Raw genomic sequence first — 17,334 nt, 5'->3', positions numbered from 1 at the left:
TGTCACAAAATGATTGACTATGTTTGACAATGCATGAATGTCAAGTCCAAGGTTATTTGAAATGTCAAAAATCATCCACAAAGAACCTAACCTGAAAATATGCCCAGTGAAAATGAGCAGTCACTTTTTTCACGTTTGAAAATAGAAACAATTGTTTGAATAGTTTTCATGGGTTTCTTGTAACATGAGCTTACACCACACAAGAAATAACTATAATTTAACCTTTAATACATTGGAAATCAATAAAATTTAACGTTTTTGTTGATCCGAACAAAACAAAAAATTAAACGGCAGCTCAATAAAAAAATTATTGCCACTATAGGCACCAATTGCCGTCAATAGGCACCAATTGCCGTCAATAGGCACCAATTGCCGTCAATAGGCACCAATTGCCGTCAATAGGCACCAATTGCCGTCAATAGGCACCAATTGCCGTCAATAGGCACCAATTGCCGTCAATAGGCACCAATTGCCGTCAATAGGCACCAATTGCCGTCAATAGGCACCAATTGCCGTCAATAGGCACCAATTGCCGTCAATAGGCACCAATTGCCGTCAATAGGCACCAATTGCCGTCAATAGGCACCAATTGCCGTCAATAGGCCACCAATTGCCGTCAATAGGCACCAATTGCCGTCAATAGGCACCAATTGCCGTCAATAGGCACCAATTGCCGTCAATAGGCACCAATCAGTACCGGACTGGTTCGAAAAATCCCATCGGGGGCTAAATGTAACTCAATTTAAAAAGTCCCACAAATTAAAAATTCTCATACAAAAATCCAAAAGGCCCATCGGGAATCCCCCGAATTCACCCTATGGCCAGTCCGAGCCTGGCACCAATTGCCGTCAATAGACACCAATTGCCGTCAATAGACACCAATTGCCGTCAATAGACACCAATTGCCGTCAACAGACACCAATTGCCGTCAATAGACACCAATTGCCGTCAATAGACACCAATTGCCGTCAATAGACACCAATTGCTGTCAATAGACGCCAATTGCTGTCAACAGACGCCAATTGCTGTCAATAGACGCCAATTGCCGTCAATAGACACCAATTGCCGTCAATAGACACCAATTGCCGTCAATAGACACCAATTGCCGTCAATAGACACCAATTGCCGTCAAAAGACGTCAATAGCTACCTGCTTTACTAGGGAGGGAAAATGGACTTTCCGTCCATAGGGAAAAGTCTTTCCCTCCTTCGTAAAGGAAAACGTTATACTACACTCGACAAATAATTTGATATTTCTTATCACGATGAGTAAAAGCACCTCGGACACTTTTACTCATTTGGATACGAAATATCAAATTCCTTCCCTTGTATAGTAATAAACTATTTGTAACAATTGAGAAAATCTATCTAGAAAATCAGTCAATCAAGGGATCTGACCCAACAAAAAGGTGGCGCAGTTTATTAAAAAAAAGTGTAAGAATCGAGGCGAAATGATAGCGATTGTTACCTATGATTGCAAATTATATTCTCAATGCTAGAGTGTTATGATGATGGAGAGTTCATAGATGACTCGTGCAATGTAAATACCAAATTACAACAAATATAAGCCAATACATACGCCATACACAGTCTTTCAATGAGATGTGAATTTTAATTCCCATTTCTCGTATAAAAGTTGGTGGAAATCCGAAGAAAAAAAAACAAAGAACCTATGTATACAAAACCATTACTCAAGGCTCAATAAAAGCAGTATATCTTTCATTCATTCATCAAAATAAAAAACAATGTTTGTATAAGAAGAAATAGTATTTTGAAAATTGATTCAGTTATTGTTAAACCGGCATCGACTCAGCAAGATCGATCTGAATATACTTCTGAACGAGTTTGTAAAATATTTGTAAAAAAAGGTGTGCGGTGAATTTGTTTTTTTTTCTTTGATTATTACACACAAAAATTTATTCTTTGCGAGTGGGTGTCTTCTCGACCATATTATATCGGTTAAATGTTTGGCTATTTGAATATTAATTGTTTTGATATTGTGCAATTCAGTTCATTTGTTATTCAGTTGTTCAGTTCAAATTTAGCGAATTTGTTTCTTTTACTTTGCGAAAAGTGTTGCAAGGACAATCAGTTTAATATGCTAATTTATGGTTTAATGTTCAATCAAATTTTGGTATGATGGACTTATTAGTGAGAGAATAACCTACTTTATATCCGTAGTTTGGAAACTGGATCAATCATTAAGTTCTCTGTTATAAGGAAAAAGTTTTAAGTGAATTCAGGAATGGATTTCAGAATGTTGTTAGACATATAAAAAACGGCTTTTCTACGCAGTTCAACTAAAAGACTGAAGAATAAAGAAAACTCTTTTGTTCTAAAAGGAAAAATGTAACTTTTGGTCATTTAAAAATAGGGTACTAGTCAAATTGGTCCGGTCTGTAACGTTTTTGGTGAAACGTTCCTGACATTTAGAAAATTTTGAGACGTCTCTAGTCTAAATCTTAAGAAATTTAGGAAATTTGTAAATTTTTTAGGAAATTATGTAAAATTTTAGCAAATTTTTTTAAAGTTTCGAAAAATGTATAAAATTAATTTACAAAAATAGGTCTTGAATCCTAGGTCCCTAAGTACACTTTTTCAGACACAACTAAAGCTAATGTCCGTTTTATTTGGCTAACAACGATGAATGGATCCGACTTTAATAGGATAAACTACTACGGATCTCTTAGATGGATTCTTTTGAATTTCGACTGACCGAAATCGGCGCTATTTTTTCCGGGACTTTTTCATACATGCCTAGTTTAACCTTGGTGCCTAGGCCCCAAAACCAGTCTCAGATATTTCTGATCTTCCATACCTGGCTGGTTGTAAGTGGCCAAAAGTCGAAAAATGGGGTTTCGTAGTCCGTATTTCATTTCCTTAAAGTGGCGAGGACACGGGCGTGTATGTGTTCGTTGGAAAGCTGACGTCGAGTACTCCCGGGGCAAATATTACCTTCAAAAAATTTATGACAGACGGCCGAAAATATAACCACCGAAAAATTTATCAGAATCGATGTAACCTTAATGAATTTTGATGAGTGTTGTGACCTCACTAAAGCAATTATTTGATTAAATTATTACTTATTATGAATGTGGAGGACCTAAGTTTTACAGCGATACATCTATTCAGTAGTTTGCCGGAGTGAAACACACAGTTTTTATCTGTTCGTAGTCACGTGCCAAACTACTAAATATGGGCATCGGTGTAAAGCTGAGGTTCTCCACATTCATAATAAGTAATAATTTAATCAAATAATTGCATTAGTCAGGTCACAGCTCTCATCAAAGTTCACCGAAGTTCCATCGATTCTGAGAAATTTTCCGGAAGTCATATTTTCGGCCGTTTATCATCAAATTTTTAGAAGGTAATATTTGCCCCGGTAGTACTCGACATCAGCTTTCCTACGAACCCATACACGCCCGTGTCCTCGCCACCTTACGGAAATGAAATCCGGACTACGAAACCCCATTTTTCGACTTTTGGCCACTTACAACCAGCCAGGTATGGAAGATCAAAAATATCTGAGACTGGTTTTGGGGCCTAGACACCAAGGCCAAACTAGGCATATTTTAAAAAGTCCCGGAAAAAATAGCGCCGATTTCGGTCAGTCGAAATTCAAAAGAATCCCTCTTAGTGTTTGAGAGAAAATCTTTTACTTCATTATTTTTAACATACAGTTTCTTTCGGTTAAGTAAACACTAGACAGAGTTTATCGTCTATTATTGCTGTACTTTTTGACAACAGAGATGACTAGCCAGTAATCCTGCACAGGCAGTAGCCGTCATTGAAAAATTCTAGGAAAACATAGATCAATTCCGTGAAAGCCACGACAATGATGTTGCATGTCTGTGTTAGAATCTCAATAACAGGAGAATGTGTTTAACTTAAGATTTAAATTCAATAGTAATATTACACTGATAACAATCATTCATATTGATTATTTATGTTCGATTGACACTACTCCCAAAGGTTAAAAAAAAACTTTGACAAAATATTTTGCGTCTTCTTATCCTTGAAGATTTATGAAATCATTGGTGCTTCCGATACTTTTTTTCTCGCTATTTGTCATTAAATTCTATCACGATTGTATTGAGAATTGACCTTACTGCGAACTTAGTGGACTTGAGCGGACATAAATATTTAATTCGCAAGACTCATGCGCGATATTATTGCTTTTTTTACAGTCATTGACATAACTACAGATGATGAGTTGAAGAGTAGATAGAGTATACTTGTGAATTTTGTTTAACCGAGGCGCAGCTGTAGTCAATAATCTCATGTGAGCGTGATATTTACTTGCACACCTTTACAGACCTCCTACAACGGTGAAAAGGATTGTCATATATATTTACATGCTACATGCGTCGAAAACCGCACTTTTCATGTTTCAAGCACTACTTTTGACGCCCTCAGCATTTCACATTTTCGTGTGTTTATTGACCTCGGCTTCGCCTCGGATCAACAAAATTCACACGAAAACTCTACTTTTCATCTTTTTATCCCTAGTCATGTAAAATACTATTTATAACATACGCGCGGTGTTGGGATGTCAAAATTACTTAACTAGAAGAATAATTCAAAAATTACACTTCAGGTCTATGTTGTTGGTCACTATCAGTCTCGGCAAGCCTCGACTTCTTCGTGACAAGTGTGTAATATATATTACGTCCCGAGAGTTCTAGATTATTTCTTGTTTTGTAGTTCGCAAGTAAAGTTGTGCATCGGTTTCGCCTCAACAAAATGCACTTTGCAAGTTTTTATTCATAATAATGTAAATAGCTATTACGCACGAACTGCGAAACAAGAAAAGCTTCGCAACCATATGGATGACTTATATAAATGAAAATCCATGTCACTAGAATACAAAATCGGTTTTTCCTCGCTATACCATGTAAAATGTTGCAAATTTTAAATTGGCGCTTTGCGTACAACATGCTGTACACATGTTATTCAATTACAAAACAAATATCAAAATTTGCTTGAATATATTTCCAACCACACTCAATATTTTTCGCTTTTGAAATTGACCAACCAAGTAATATTATTGCAAGCAACGATGCCTGTAATAATACTACGTCAACCGTTCAGCTACAATAACATTAATCAGATAGCAGTTTAACTCAATATGAACGGCAATATGAATCTGATCAAATCGATTTTTTTCTTAACATTATTATTATCCAACTGATTATTATTCTTTAATCTTCAATGCTGAAAAGCACTTAACACTTTATAATTAACTTAACACTAACATATAATAAATTTTAATAGTTTAAAAACAAACAGAAATGCAAATGATAAAAACGATCTCATCGCTGTGTAGAGTTTAATGCTCGTATAGTCTATATAATAATATTTGTGGAAATTAACTGGTCCACAGCATATATATTATAATGTATTATACATACTTAAATAGCAAAGAAAATTGTTTACAAATTTTCCCAACCATCCCAGTGAATTATATCGTGTTTACAGCATATTTTAAATTTTGTCAAAATAAACAAAAAAAAAACTTTTGTGCCACCGAGAATTGAAATACGACGGGTTTCAATATCGATAACTAGATTGAAATGTCCAAAATTACAACACCCGTTTTCATGGCTTATTACAACACTCAAACCAGTGTTGAAATGAAATTCGTATGAGTTATTACAGCATTCGTTTTAAAAAAATGCAAAGCAACGTGATCGATCAAATTCGAAGAGTGATTGTTTACAATGAAAATTCTGAATTTTTGTGCATTTGTCTATTTCAATTCTCGGTTGGCACAAAGCATGATGTGTTACACGTATTGTAATGAGATTTTTTCAGCACACGACCCAATTTTCCTTACTCGCTCCGCTCGTAAGGAAAACTTGGGTCTGGTGCTGAAAAAATCAACATTACAATACTTGTAACACAACATACTATTGTACAACGATTGAGAAAAACCATGATATGTGTGTGGTATAAAGTGCATAATAAGCATTATACCAACCATGTAATAATAAAGTGCTGAATTCTCCCGCATAGACATGAGAGCCGATTGGAGAGAGCTGACGGCGGCATGTGATAATCGAAAAGACTTAGCTAAAATTTTCAGCGCAAATAGGATATTTGGGGGCTTGGAAGCATCTTCGATGAGCTTTTTACCACTTCAATTTCTCATAGTTCATTGTAGATGCTTCCAGGCCCCCACAAGACCCCATCTTCTCTGAAAAATTACCTTTTGACACTGCACACGACCTGGTACAGTGCGTGTACCTGGAGAAATTTCAGTCAAAAAAGTGCGTGTTTTCAATTTTTGATCTGTTTTCTCTGAAAAATTACCTTTTGACACCGCACACGACCTTGTACAGTTCGTGTACCTGGAGAAATTTCAGTCAAAAAAGGACGTGTTTTCGATTTTTGATCTGTTTTCTCTGAAAAATTACATTTTGACACCGCACACGACCTTGTACAGTTCGTGTACCTGGAGAAATTTCAGTCAAAAAATGACGTGTTTTCGATTTTTGATCACCTTCCATTAGCTACAGAAGCTTCGAGGAATTTTTTTGAAAGTGGTTTTGGCTTCTAGGGTTGAATACCTTTCTAAGCACAATAAAAAAGTCCAATAATATTTCGTTAGAACCGATTAACTGATTCTGATTAACTTATGATGTTGATGATATTGACGTGTTTAGTATAATCAGAACCATCCGAATCTGTTGGAATATTGCGGAGATGTGCTGCGTTCAGAACTAACACATAAGCAAGAAACAAGACAATTATTGTATTATCGAATTTCTTTTGTTCTTGTGTCAAATTTGACGTTTATAACAAAAGCGATTGTATACGTACATCGCTGTGTGTAAGGGCCCTAAGGGTTGCAATGCCACAAAATCTGTTATTCAATAACTTGTTTTTGAGGTTTCCAGTTCCGAGTGTACAAAATGTCAAGTGTCAGTGGTTTGATTATTGGGTTTCCTATTCATCACAAGGACAGCTGTCAAAATTATGGATTGCTTATTAGTTTTAGAATGTTATCCACTGTAATTAACGACTTTTATGTTTTTGATGGTTATATTCGCAATTACCGCTGCGGTCTAAACTGCGGCTTTCATGCCTGCCCCGAATATGTACTTGCCATATTATATGTTTTCTTGCGAAGAAAACTTGCGTTCTTAGCAATTTAAGTATCAAAACTCAAAGATACACACATATGTGCGGAAGAGTTGTATTTGTTTTTCCAATTAAAATGAAAAGTAAAAATAAACAAAAAAAAAGAAAGAAAATATTTCGATCAGCCAAGTCGCATATAACGAGACATTACCATCATCGATAATTATCCATTTTAATTTGCTCTCTCATTAAATGTGGAAGAAAGATGGAAAATTAAAAGATTTAAACTTTTTCTTTCAGCTTAATCTTCACAAAATAATTCGAAGATAAAGAGACAATGATAAAATGTAAGACCGATAAAATGGTGAAAATAGATTTATTTATCCAATTAGTTTGTTACGGAAGATGAGCTGACAATTTTATCTGTATACTCGATTTGCAGACATTTTATTGTTGGCTTGTGCCACAGCTATTAGCGGTGAAGAGAAATGGGCCTGGTCATCGTCGAATCGAGATCGAAATGATGCCCAACGAAATGAAAATAATCGCAACGATAGATTTGATCGGAGGCAACGTTTGGAGGATTTACAGTAAGTGAATCGAAAAAAAATGTGAATTATTCATGTATAGAGTTATTGGTCGCCAGACTGGTTCTATCGATATATTGAGTTCAGAAAGTGTGACAAATTAATTAACTAATCGGCCCTTGATTTAGATCATTTTTTGATATTCTTTTCGTTTACTTTCAATTCGTAGAGATCGGTATGAAGTAATCGAACCAACAACGAAACGCCCAGTGAACCAGAAACCACAACAAGATGACGAATACTTTGGTGGCAGTGAAATTGGGTGAGCTTACGATATTTCTGCATTCAAATAACCCGTTCAAGATAACTGACTGATACTATTTGTACTACAGTCCAAATTCTCAGAGATTCAACTACAACGGCGGTGGTAGCATTTATCCACAAGGTGGATTCCCTCAGGGAATTCCGCAAGGTGTTGGAGGCTATCCATCTGCCTTTAATGGTCAACACGGCCCGATTCGAGGACAATATCAGCCAAATGGTTTCGGACTCAATGGAGGATATTATCCGGGAGTCGGTGGTCAGTATCCAGGCATTGGACAATATCCAAGTGCTGGTGGCATTGGACAGTATCCAAGTGCTGGTGGAATTGGACAGTATCCAAGTGCCGGTGGCATTGGACAGTATCCAAGTGCTGGTGGCATTGGACATTATCCGGGTTCCGGTGGAATTGGACAGTATCCAAGTGCTGGTGGTGGAATTGGACAGTATCCTGGAAACATAGGCGGACCAATAGCAGGACCCAATCACGGTATTCAATCGGGAAAACTCCCAGTTTTAGTTGGTCCAGGTGTGATTTTGTTTATTTTATGGAATTTGTATGTTTGTCTGTTATTCATTTAATTGAAAACAAAAACTAGGTGGCCCAACCGGACATATTGGACGCCCTGGCTTCGGACCAAATCGAGCTCATCCAAATAATGGCGTTTTAGTTGGTCCTGGAGGTATAGTCTTGTTTTCATAAATTCAGTGAATCGTTTTAATTGATGTCGTAGGTGCGCTAAGAAATTGAAGATGAAAAGTGATTAGGGCGTAACAAACGCAGCTTTGAATAATTTATTAGTCCAGTTCACGACAGGGCTTGCTATTCGAATTTTTGTTTAATTCTTAAGATTTGTAACAGTTGAGACTACAAGTCGGTCTTTTTCATCTGTCAAAGTGACGTTTTAAACATCAAACGAAAAAAATATTTGAGGTAGGCAGAAAATCGTCAGTTCTATTGGAGAAACCGAATTGAGGAAAAATTGATTTTTCAACGTGCAACTAATAACAAACAAATAACTCTTTTGAGTAATTTGCCCCTCGGGAAAAATGAACGATTTTCTCATTACCTCGAACATTTTGTTTTCGTTTGCCGTTTAAAACGTCACTTTGACAGATGAAAAAGACCGACTTCTGATACCAAATGCCACAATTTTGAGAACTATTAAGTGTCCATTCCACTCAACAAAAAGTACTGCGTGAGAGAGCCGTGAGAGAGCGAGCTGTCAAAAAAACAAAGGGAAAATTGAAAAAATGCAATTTTGTCTCTCACACGGAGTACTTTTTCAGTAAGAGGAAACTAAGCATTAAGAGATTTATAAATTAAATTCTCAAAAATTCGAAAAATCGAAATTCCCAATGACGAATAACCTGGTTCACGATATTCTCACATAAAAGCAAATTGTTTAAACATATTGTTTTATTCTTTTGTTCATCCTTTGATTCACCCAAAATTTAAATTCTGAAACGCTCTCCGGCGTGAATTACGAATTAACACCCAATAACTCAAAGTACCACATTTGCAATAATACAGGGCCCAGTGGAATCATTGGCAGACCACATGGATATGGCAGTGGAAATGGATACGGTGCAGGTTATGGACCGTTAGGAGGCCATGTCGGTAATGTACCCGGTTCGTTCAATGGCATTGGAACTGGTTTCGCTGGTCCATATAGACCGAGCGGTCCAGCAGTTGGCATTCCCTACAATTCTGGAAGCGATGGAAGACCGTACGCAGCTGAATTCGATGATTACGATAATGGTGTGGATAAGAAAAAGCATGTCGAGAAGAAGTCAATTGACAGTAAGAATTGAAAACTGCGATGAGGAGACTAATCATACCAAATACTAGGATAGAGCGAGCGTATTTTGAACAGTTTTTTTTTGTAAGATCGACCGATTCGATGTCTAAATTATTTTTTTTTTGTTTTGTTTTTAGTTCTTTTTATAAATTATTAAAATTTAAAAAATTTAAAAAAAAAAAGTAAAAAAATGAATTTTCACTAAGTCGACGAGAAAATCGTCATTGTCTCATTCCACTAAAACTTTGGAAGCCCTTGTTGTAAAAAGCCCTTGTTTAAATTGGGAAAAAAAGTTGGAAATTGCATTTTCTCGAGTAAATTGTGGTCCTCGCTACGCTGTGGCCGCAAACAACACAGCAATGTCATTTCCAACTTTTCTTCCCTCGTCAAATATATAACTATTAGTCACTACCTACCAATTGTTGTGATGACAATGATAGAGTAAAACAACGCGCCATGAAATTTCCATTGAGTATTCTGGTCACTTTCGTCCCCGTCCCATCCTTGTACTTTCATTAATGTCAGAATGGAATTTTCGAAATTCTGCAAATTGAAAAGTTTCTTTTTAAGTCTAATTTTGAAACGGCTGACAGTATTTTATTTCAACTAACCCGCAATTCTGCTTCGACTGCTTCTGTCCAATTTTTTTCATAAAGCACCCCATCATCCTTATACGTCATGTTCCAGATGCGCTCCGTTAAATCGAATCTTTTTGTTCCGACCTCTTTTTTCACCTGAAATGCGGACGGGAAAAATTTCCATAATTTTGTTTTCACTGCTGCAATTAGTGGTGTGTCGTTGGTAAACAGTTTACGTGAGCGGAAATATTATTAATTTAATTAGGCTCGTTTGTATAGTGTAAAGAAAAAAAACTCCGTCACCGTTCAACAAAATCATTTTAAAACATAAATTGTCTCACTGCATTTGCACTGGAAATAAACTTTCAAAGCATTATAAAAATGAGACGGTGTAAGTAAAGCATCCAATTTAAAAGTTAATTCTTGCCTCTGATTGAGTCAACACAGCCAAGCTATAACTGACTCAATTGACTGTTAGTTTCAGTTTTTGCTACTTATAACGTTGAACTGAGTGCTTTGCAGAAGCTTTTGTATACAATTTGTGCAATGCAATGCATGCAAAACATCCTGATCAAATATTGAATTTTGAATTTTATTCTAGAGAACATTTCTGCTGCTTAAACAATAGGGGCATTCACTCAATTTCATTTATATGATATTCAAATATGCTGAATATACGCTCGTATATCGATCATAAACAAAATTAAGTGAATAATATGGGTAATAGGGGTTTAAGCAGCAGAAATGTTCTGTAGTATAAAATTCAAAATTCAATATTTGATCGGGAGAGTTGATGTTTTGCATGCACTATACCCGAAAGCTTCTGTAAATTCTGTAAAAATTGAAACTAACACTGAGATGAGCAATTCAATTTTACCTCGTCAGATTTTGGTCAAACAAACAGCCACCGGACAGACTGGTAGTTTATTTGAAAATACGTCGAATTAAAATTCAATTTTTCAGGTGTCAAAGATATGCGATTTACACGCAATATATTCAAATATACTCGATATGTTGGATATGCGCTCGAATATCGAGTATAAATAAAATGAAGGGAATACCGCTATTGTTTTTACATTACCAACGTTAATATTTCACAAAAAAGTTTACAGAATGAAGTTTATGAAAGGTTTAATTGCCGTAATAATTGTAAAAAAAGACGGTACTTCAGTGCCATAAGCGCTATGCATTTCACAGAAGAAAGACATCGTCCCGGCGAACTATATAAAGATTCTGATTAATTGGAAAGTCAATAAAACTTAAATTCATACGGCTTTTCAAATTTCTTATTTAAAATTATGCGATCGCTTGGAGTACCAGGGGAAAATCATTGTGTTTTATACACATCTGGTCAATTAAATGTAATTAACTACAGCAACTACGGATTAGACATATCAGATAAAAATCACGCCTTTACAACCGATTTTTAACCCCTGAAGTCCATCAGTTCAGTAAATTATTTGTAGATGGAGCGAGCACGCGAAGTGTCAGGCAACACATAATAAGTAAAAATAGTTCGTAAGGACTTAAGGTATACGATTTTACACTCACACGCATGTGTTGTACAATTTGTTCACAGAGAGGAGGAAGGTCAAACAAGAGCGATGTTTGTGATCAGAGCAAAGCGAGGGCCGCAATTTTTTCATATGTGCGAGGTGTGATTTATCGTTTTTCTTCATGGAAAAAACACTAATTCACAATAAAAGATAAACAAAGCGACAGTTTTAGGTAGAAAAGTTCTTTTTTCTCCACACGGTAGGAAAAGTGCTGCACTTTTCACACTAGAAATGTCATTGGATCAATTGTCAACAAAACGCAATTTTCTCACCGCCTATTAAGGGGAGAAAATAACGAACAATAGTTTCATTTTTGGATGAACATATTCGTAATGTTTTTGAGTTGTCAAAGTGTTAACTGTCAAATATATCAATAATACCAAAGTATATGGCTACCCTCATATACATCCTTCATTCTTTGACATTGTTGATATTCTCGCCTCTTAAAACATTGAAAAAACGAAATATGTTCGCTTATGAAGAGCTCTTGCAAGAATTCCATTTTATTCACAGACGTAAACTTTTGTCGCTCAGTTAATCCTCTGGTATCCAACAACTGCGAGCTGGATCCTGAATTAAGAGTGCAATATCTAAATAGTGAAATTAAATTAAATGCATTTTCTTTAAGTGAGAGTTGTCAAAATTTAGTTTTATTAACGGATCGCCACTGGGTGATGAAAAAGTAAATGTTCCGTCGAGGCTGTAAAAAACACACATATGAAAAACATATGGAAAACATCGTTTTCGTATCATGGCGCGTGTAAATCAATTTCCTAATAGTAGAGCAATCACCAAAAACATAAATTCGAATGCTATCACATTGGCGGTGCTTATAGCGTTTTAAATTTAAAAAATACTATTGCCTCTGTGCGAATGTTGATTATCACAAAGGAATTCACGTAAAATGAAGCGAAAATATTCTTCAGGTTCTTAAGTGGGCAAACTACAATGTAATGACCGACTCTTGCTTGTCGCAGGCAATAAAAATTTGGTTTTCAAAACTGTGACTGAAAATTTGATGGGAAAGACGATTTATTTCTGAAAATGTTCCGGGTAAGTAACAGTCCAGGTCCTTGTGTCAGAAAAAGTGGCTCCGCTCGCCTTGCAACTTTTGAATTTTTTTTGATATCACATATTGTTTGTGGTGAAAAAGTATAGAACTAATTTTTTCCCGGAAAATGGAAAATCGATTTTCCGGCCGAAAAAGCCATTTATATGAAAAAATTAAAAGTCAAATATCTCCTGAAGGAATGAGTCTTGTTCAATAATTTTTTTTTGACGAGGGTCATCCTATGCCGACATTTTTTGGAACAACTTTTTTTTGTAAGTCCAGATGGCGTTGGTATCGGTACTTTCCCAAAAAGTGTCCTGGAAAATTCCTCAACTTTGTGAACTGATAACTTGGCCAGTTCTTAGTCCATTTTGATGAGTAAAAGTGATTTCGAAAGGTATTAGTAAACTCTTTCGAAATCTGCCCAGGACTCCACCTACCTCCAAATTTAAGTTTTCGTTAAATTTATACCATTTTTCTTGGTATTATTGTGACAATTTAAAAATAAAAACTCGACATTTTAAAGAGCAATTACGTAGGAATCATTTCTCATTCCGGTAATTGGTAAGTATTTCTTCCTGGTTCTAGAACTCAGAGATTTAACGAGTTTTACTAGACTTTTTTGTTTGCCTAACATCAAATGCAATTATTGAGATCGTCAGAGGTCAGTTCCTGTGTTGGGCACTCTTCACCCCATAAATCGATACCCACATCTTCCAAGTTTTAGAACCTAGAGATTCAACGAACTTTCATCCCACTTTTTGCTCTATTTCATGAAAAATCGTCATAATTAAGATTGTCAGAGGTCAGTTCCTACTTGTTGGGCACTATTCACATCAGAAATTGATAACTGCATCTTCCTAGTTCTAGAACCTAGACATTCAACGAACTATTTCATTTAAACCCGTCATAATTGACATCATCATACGTGATGCAATATCGATCAACTCAGGAACTGACCATTGACGACGCTGAATCTCCAGGTTCTAGAACTGAGAAGATCTGAGAAGTATCAATTATGAGATGAGGAGCGCTCAAAACATAGGAAGTGACCTCTGACGATGTCGATTTTGACGATTTTTCATGAAATATAGCAAAAAGTTGGATGGAAGTTCGTTGAATTCTTAGGTTCTCTAGGAAGATGCAGATATGAATTTCTGATATGAATAGTGCCCAACACATAGGAACTGACCTCTGACAATCTTAATTATGACGATTTTTCATGAAATATAGCAAAAAGTGGGATGGAAGTTCGTTGAATATCTAGGTGCTAGAACTAGGAAGATGCAGTTACCAATTTCTGATGTGAAGAGTGCCCAACACAAAGGAACTGACCTCTGAAGATCTCAATAATAGTATTTGATGATAGGTAAACAAAAAAAGTCTAGTAAAACTCGTTAAATCTCTGAGTTCCAGAACCATCAAGAGATACTTACCAATTACCGGTATGAGAAATGATGCCTACGTAATTACTCTTTAAAAATGATGAGTTTTTATTTTTAAATTGTCACAATAATACCAAGGAAAAATGTTACAAATTTAACGAAAACTTAAATTTGGAGATAGGTGGGAATCCTGACGCATATCTTGGGAACCATAAATCACTTTTACTTATCGAAATTGACTATTGGCCAAGTTATCAGTCCACAAAGTTGAGGAATTTGTTGGGGACACTTTTTGGGAAAGTACCGATACCAACGCCATCTGAACTCACATAAAAAAAGTTTTTCTACAAAATGTCGGTCATCCTACATCTTTAGAAGAAAAAGAAAATTATTGAAAAAGACTCATTCCTTCAGGAGATATATGACTTTTCGTTTTTTCACATAAATGGCTTTCGATTTTCCGGGAAAAAAATTAGTTATATACTTTTTCACCAGAAACAATATGTGATATCAAAGAAATTCAAAAGTTGCAAAGCGAGCGGAATGACACATGCAACCGTACTATAAACAGAAAATTATGAATTTTATGAATTGAAATTCGCAAACAAACGCGCTGCTTTAACCTGATTCATTCAATGGCAAAATCTGAGAAACTTTAAGTACGATTTAATATAAAACATAATTATTCTCTGTCTTCGTTCACTTACCAAAAGTTCATTTGATGCTTCGAAATGTTGAAACATGTACGCTCCACCGAAACAGTAAGCGACTATCGTGTAGGAAAGAAGTCGTTTGAGTGGAAACTATGCAATTCACCAATTTCGCAGGAAGAAAAAGCAAATACCTACCTACAATTGAAATGAGCAGAACGTGTGAGAAAATACAGGTGAAAACTTTCCATGATACACAAACAGCAGCTATGCAACGGCCACGTTCTTTCGGCACTTTATCGTATGCTGTGGGTGGCATTGATTGAGCTCGACGCGTTGACATCGTGAAAGCGTATCGATATCCCCGGAGGTATTATCACGAGTTTTTTTTTCTCGTTCGATTTTTTATTTATATTTATTCTGAATTCGATACAGTTTGCGTATTGTGTATCCGTCTTTACATTTACATTTGGAACATTTTTATACGGGAACAAATTCTGTCGACACACTGAACCGACATTTTCAGAAACTTTTTTTTTCCGTATTTTACTGTTGGGTGGCAGAAATATGTAAAGCCACAAAGTTCAATTGAATATCATTCTTCGATGGAAAACTGAAATTTGCATAAAATAAATCGAAATTTGATTTTTCCTATTGGGGGCTGCTTTTTTTTGTTTGATGTTCGATATTTATGTTTTCAAATTGAGATAAAAAAGTTGAACTTCAATTGGGATATATTGAATGATTTTATTATATTTTGAAATTGATTCCTCTATATACTGCGATGTATCTGAAAATCTACTGGAAAGGGTGGCAACTGTAACCGGATTATTTAATCTTTCTTTATCGATTAATCATGCAAGAATTATACTGCTCAAAGCTCAAATATCTGTACATACTATCCATTGAATGCTGGGAATTTAAAATGCATTGAATGGAACCGAGCAATTTTTACAAATTTTATTTATCGTCGAACTATAAATTCCGTAAATTCGAGAAGTTAAAAGGTACAGAAAATATTGTACATGAGAGTACGAGCATGGTAGCATATTACATACGCTATAATGCATTTTCCTTGCAGGCAAAGTTAGGTGTGAATTGAAACCTCAGTGTTGCCTCTCTCACAGATATTAAATCGCTGACATTGAGGTAGGATAGGGTGAAATTCATCATGTATAGCGCACCTTTATATGTGTGCACTGTACACGGTAAGGCGTTAATCCAATATTTATTGACTTTGCACGTAGAAATCCAGAATGAATTGATTGGAAGAGTTATAGCTACACTGTGTAAGTGGTGTGTATGGATGGAATAGTATTCCGATACATCGTCTTGTATCGAACGAACTTATCGTCATCTAGTTTCAGAGTGCTGCAATTATTTTATTCTGAAGAAACATCTTCACATATACTGCAGAAGCCCTTTGGCGATCTGTAAAAATCAACCATTAGGTTTTACGGACGCAAGGATATGTAGATTATAGATGTCCGTAAAATTAATGTTTTAATTGGAAAATGGTTATTTATATGCTTACGTGTGCGTAAAAAACCATGTTCTCGACTCAGTGGCGAAAAGTAAAACTTTCGTTTTTTGAGAAACACTTTGTTTGCAAAACTACAGTGAACGACATCTCAAATGTCTCACTGTCAAATTTTTCTGAAAAATCCTTTTTTCGGCACACGATGTATATTGTTAACCTATGGCCTCGAGTGAAAATCTACACATCTAGTGCCTAAATCGAGTGCGATGTACTTTATTAGGCTATAGATGAGTAATTATGACACGAGGTTGAAGGCCGTATGTCATAATACACATCGTGAGCCTAATCAATTCATTTACAACACTAGTGTCGGAAAGTTGAAAAATTTACTTTTCTAGAGAATTAAATTGATCAGAGACGAAGATAAAGACAATGAATCCACGAAAACTTTACAAATCGCTTTTATTCCGAGTTTTCAATAATAATTAGTTATGCAAAAAGGTATTTTTAGCGAATGAGAGTTGAAGAGGTTTGTAATGTATTTTATCACATACGCGCGGTGTTCGGATGTCAAAATTTCTTAACTAGAAGAATAATTCAAAAATTTCACTTCAGGTCTATGTTGTTGTCTCGTTTTTGCTTATGTGATAAAATAGAGTACACACTTGTCACTATCAGTCTCGGCAAGCCTCGACTTCTTCGTGACAAGTGTGTAATATATATTTCCTAACTAGTGCTGAAATATTGCGACTTCGTCATGAAATTTCACAAAAATTCATGAAAATGTTTGTCGAATATAGACACTGGTGTCCTGGTGTGTAAATAAAAAAAAAATCGACTGCATAATAGGGAATGGGTATTTCGAGTTATATTTATTCATTTACCCTTGCGGTAAAGCAAAC

General features: G+C 35.7%; 2 protein-coding genes across 7 annotated transcripts in view; one reads left to right on the top strand and one right to left on the bottom strand.

Moving 5' to 3' along the window:
* Window positions 1–9,866, top strand: part of LOC119069936 (glycine-rich cell wall structural protein 1.8) — a 53,826-nt gene extending 43,960 nt beyond the window's left edge. The window contains exons 1-8 of one of the 3 annotated variants that reach the window (XM_037174180.1): window positions 1,734–1,867; window positions 7,383–7,429; window positions 7,525–7,672; window positions 7,839–7,931; window positions 8,002–8,306; window positions 8,364–8,459; window positions 8,530–8,613; window positions 9,465–9,866. In XM_037174180.1, the coding sequence (XP_037030075.1) occupies window positions 7,420–7,429; window positions 7,525–7,672; window positions 7,839–7,931; window positions 8,002–8,306; window positions 8,364–8,459; window positions 8,530–8,613; window positions 9,465–9,745 (1,017 nt within the window). In that variant the 5' untranslated portion in view covers window positions 1,734–1,867; window positions 7,383–7,419 and the 3' untranslated portion in view covers window positions 9,746–9,866. Of the gene's footprint in view, window positions 1–1,733; window positions 1,868–7,382; window positions 7,430–7,524; window positions 7,673–7,838; window positions 7,932–8,001; window positions 8,460–8,529; window positions 8,614–9,464 lie in introns of those variants that run through there. The other 2 variants (XM_037174164.1, XM_037174173.1) reach the window with 2 other exon arrangements.
* Window positions 1–17,334, bottom strand: part of LOC119069810 — a 34,124-nt gene that overhangs the window by 15,281 nt on the left and 1,509 nt on the right. For 2 of the 4 annotated variants that reach the window (XM_037173981.1, XM_037173972.1), the window contains exons 2-5: window positions 15,151–15,565; window positions 15,010–15,071; window positions 10,344–10,466; window positions 10,149–10,275 (exon numbers count right to left, since the gene is read on the bottom strand). In XM_037173981.1, coding sequence (XP_037029876.1) covers window positions 10,149–10,275; window positions 10,344–10,466; window positions 15,010–15,071; window positions 15,151–15,295 — 457 coding nt within the window. In that variant the 5' untranslated portion in view covers window positions 15,296–15,565. The remainder of the gene's footprint in view (window positions 1–10,148; window positions 10,276–10,343; window positions 10,467–15,009; window positions 15,072–15,150; window positions 15,566–17,334) is intronic. The other 2 variants (XM_037173986.1, XM_037173994.1) reach the window with 2 other exon arrangements.

The sequence above is a fragment of the Bradysia coprophila genome, chromosome II, assembly GCF_014529535.1.
Source record: "Bradysia coprophila strain Holo2 chromosome II, BU_Bcop_v1, whole genome shotgun sequence".
In the NCBI taxonomy this organism is placed as follows: domain Eukaryota; kingdom Metazoa; phylum Arthropoda; class Insecta; order Diptera; family Sciaridae; genus Bradysia; species Bradysia coprophila.
The sequence above is the reverse complement of the archived record's forward strand: the minus strand, read 5'-3'. Positions and strand labels throughout refer to the sequence as shown.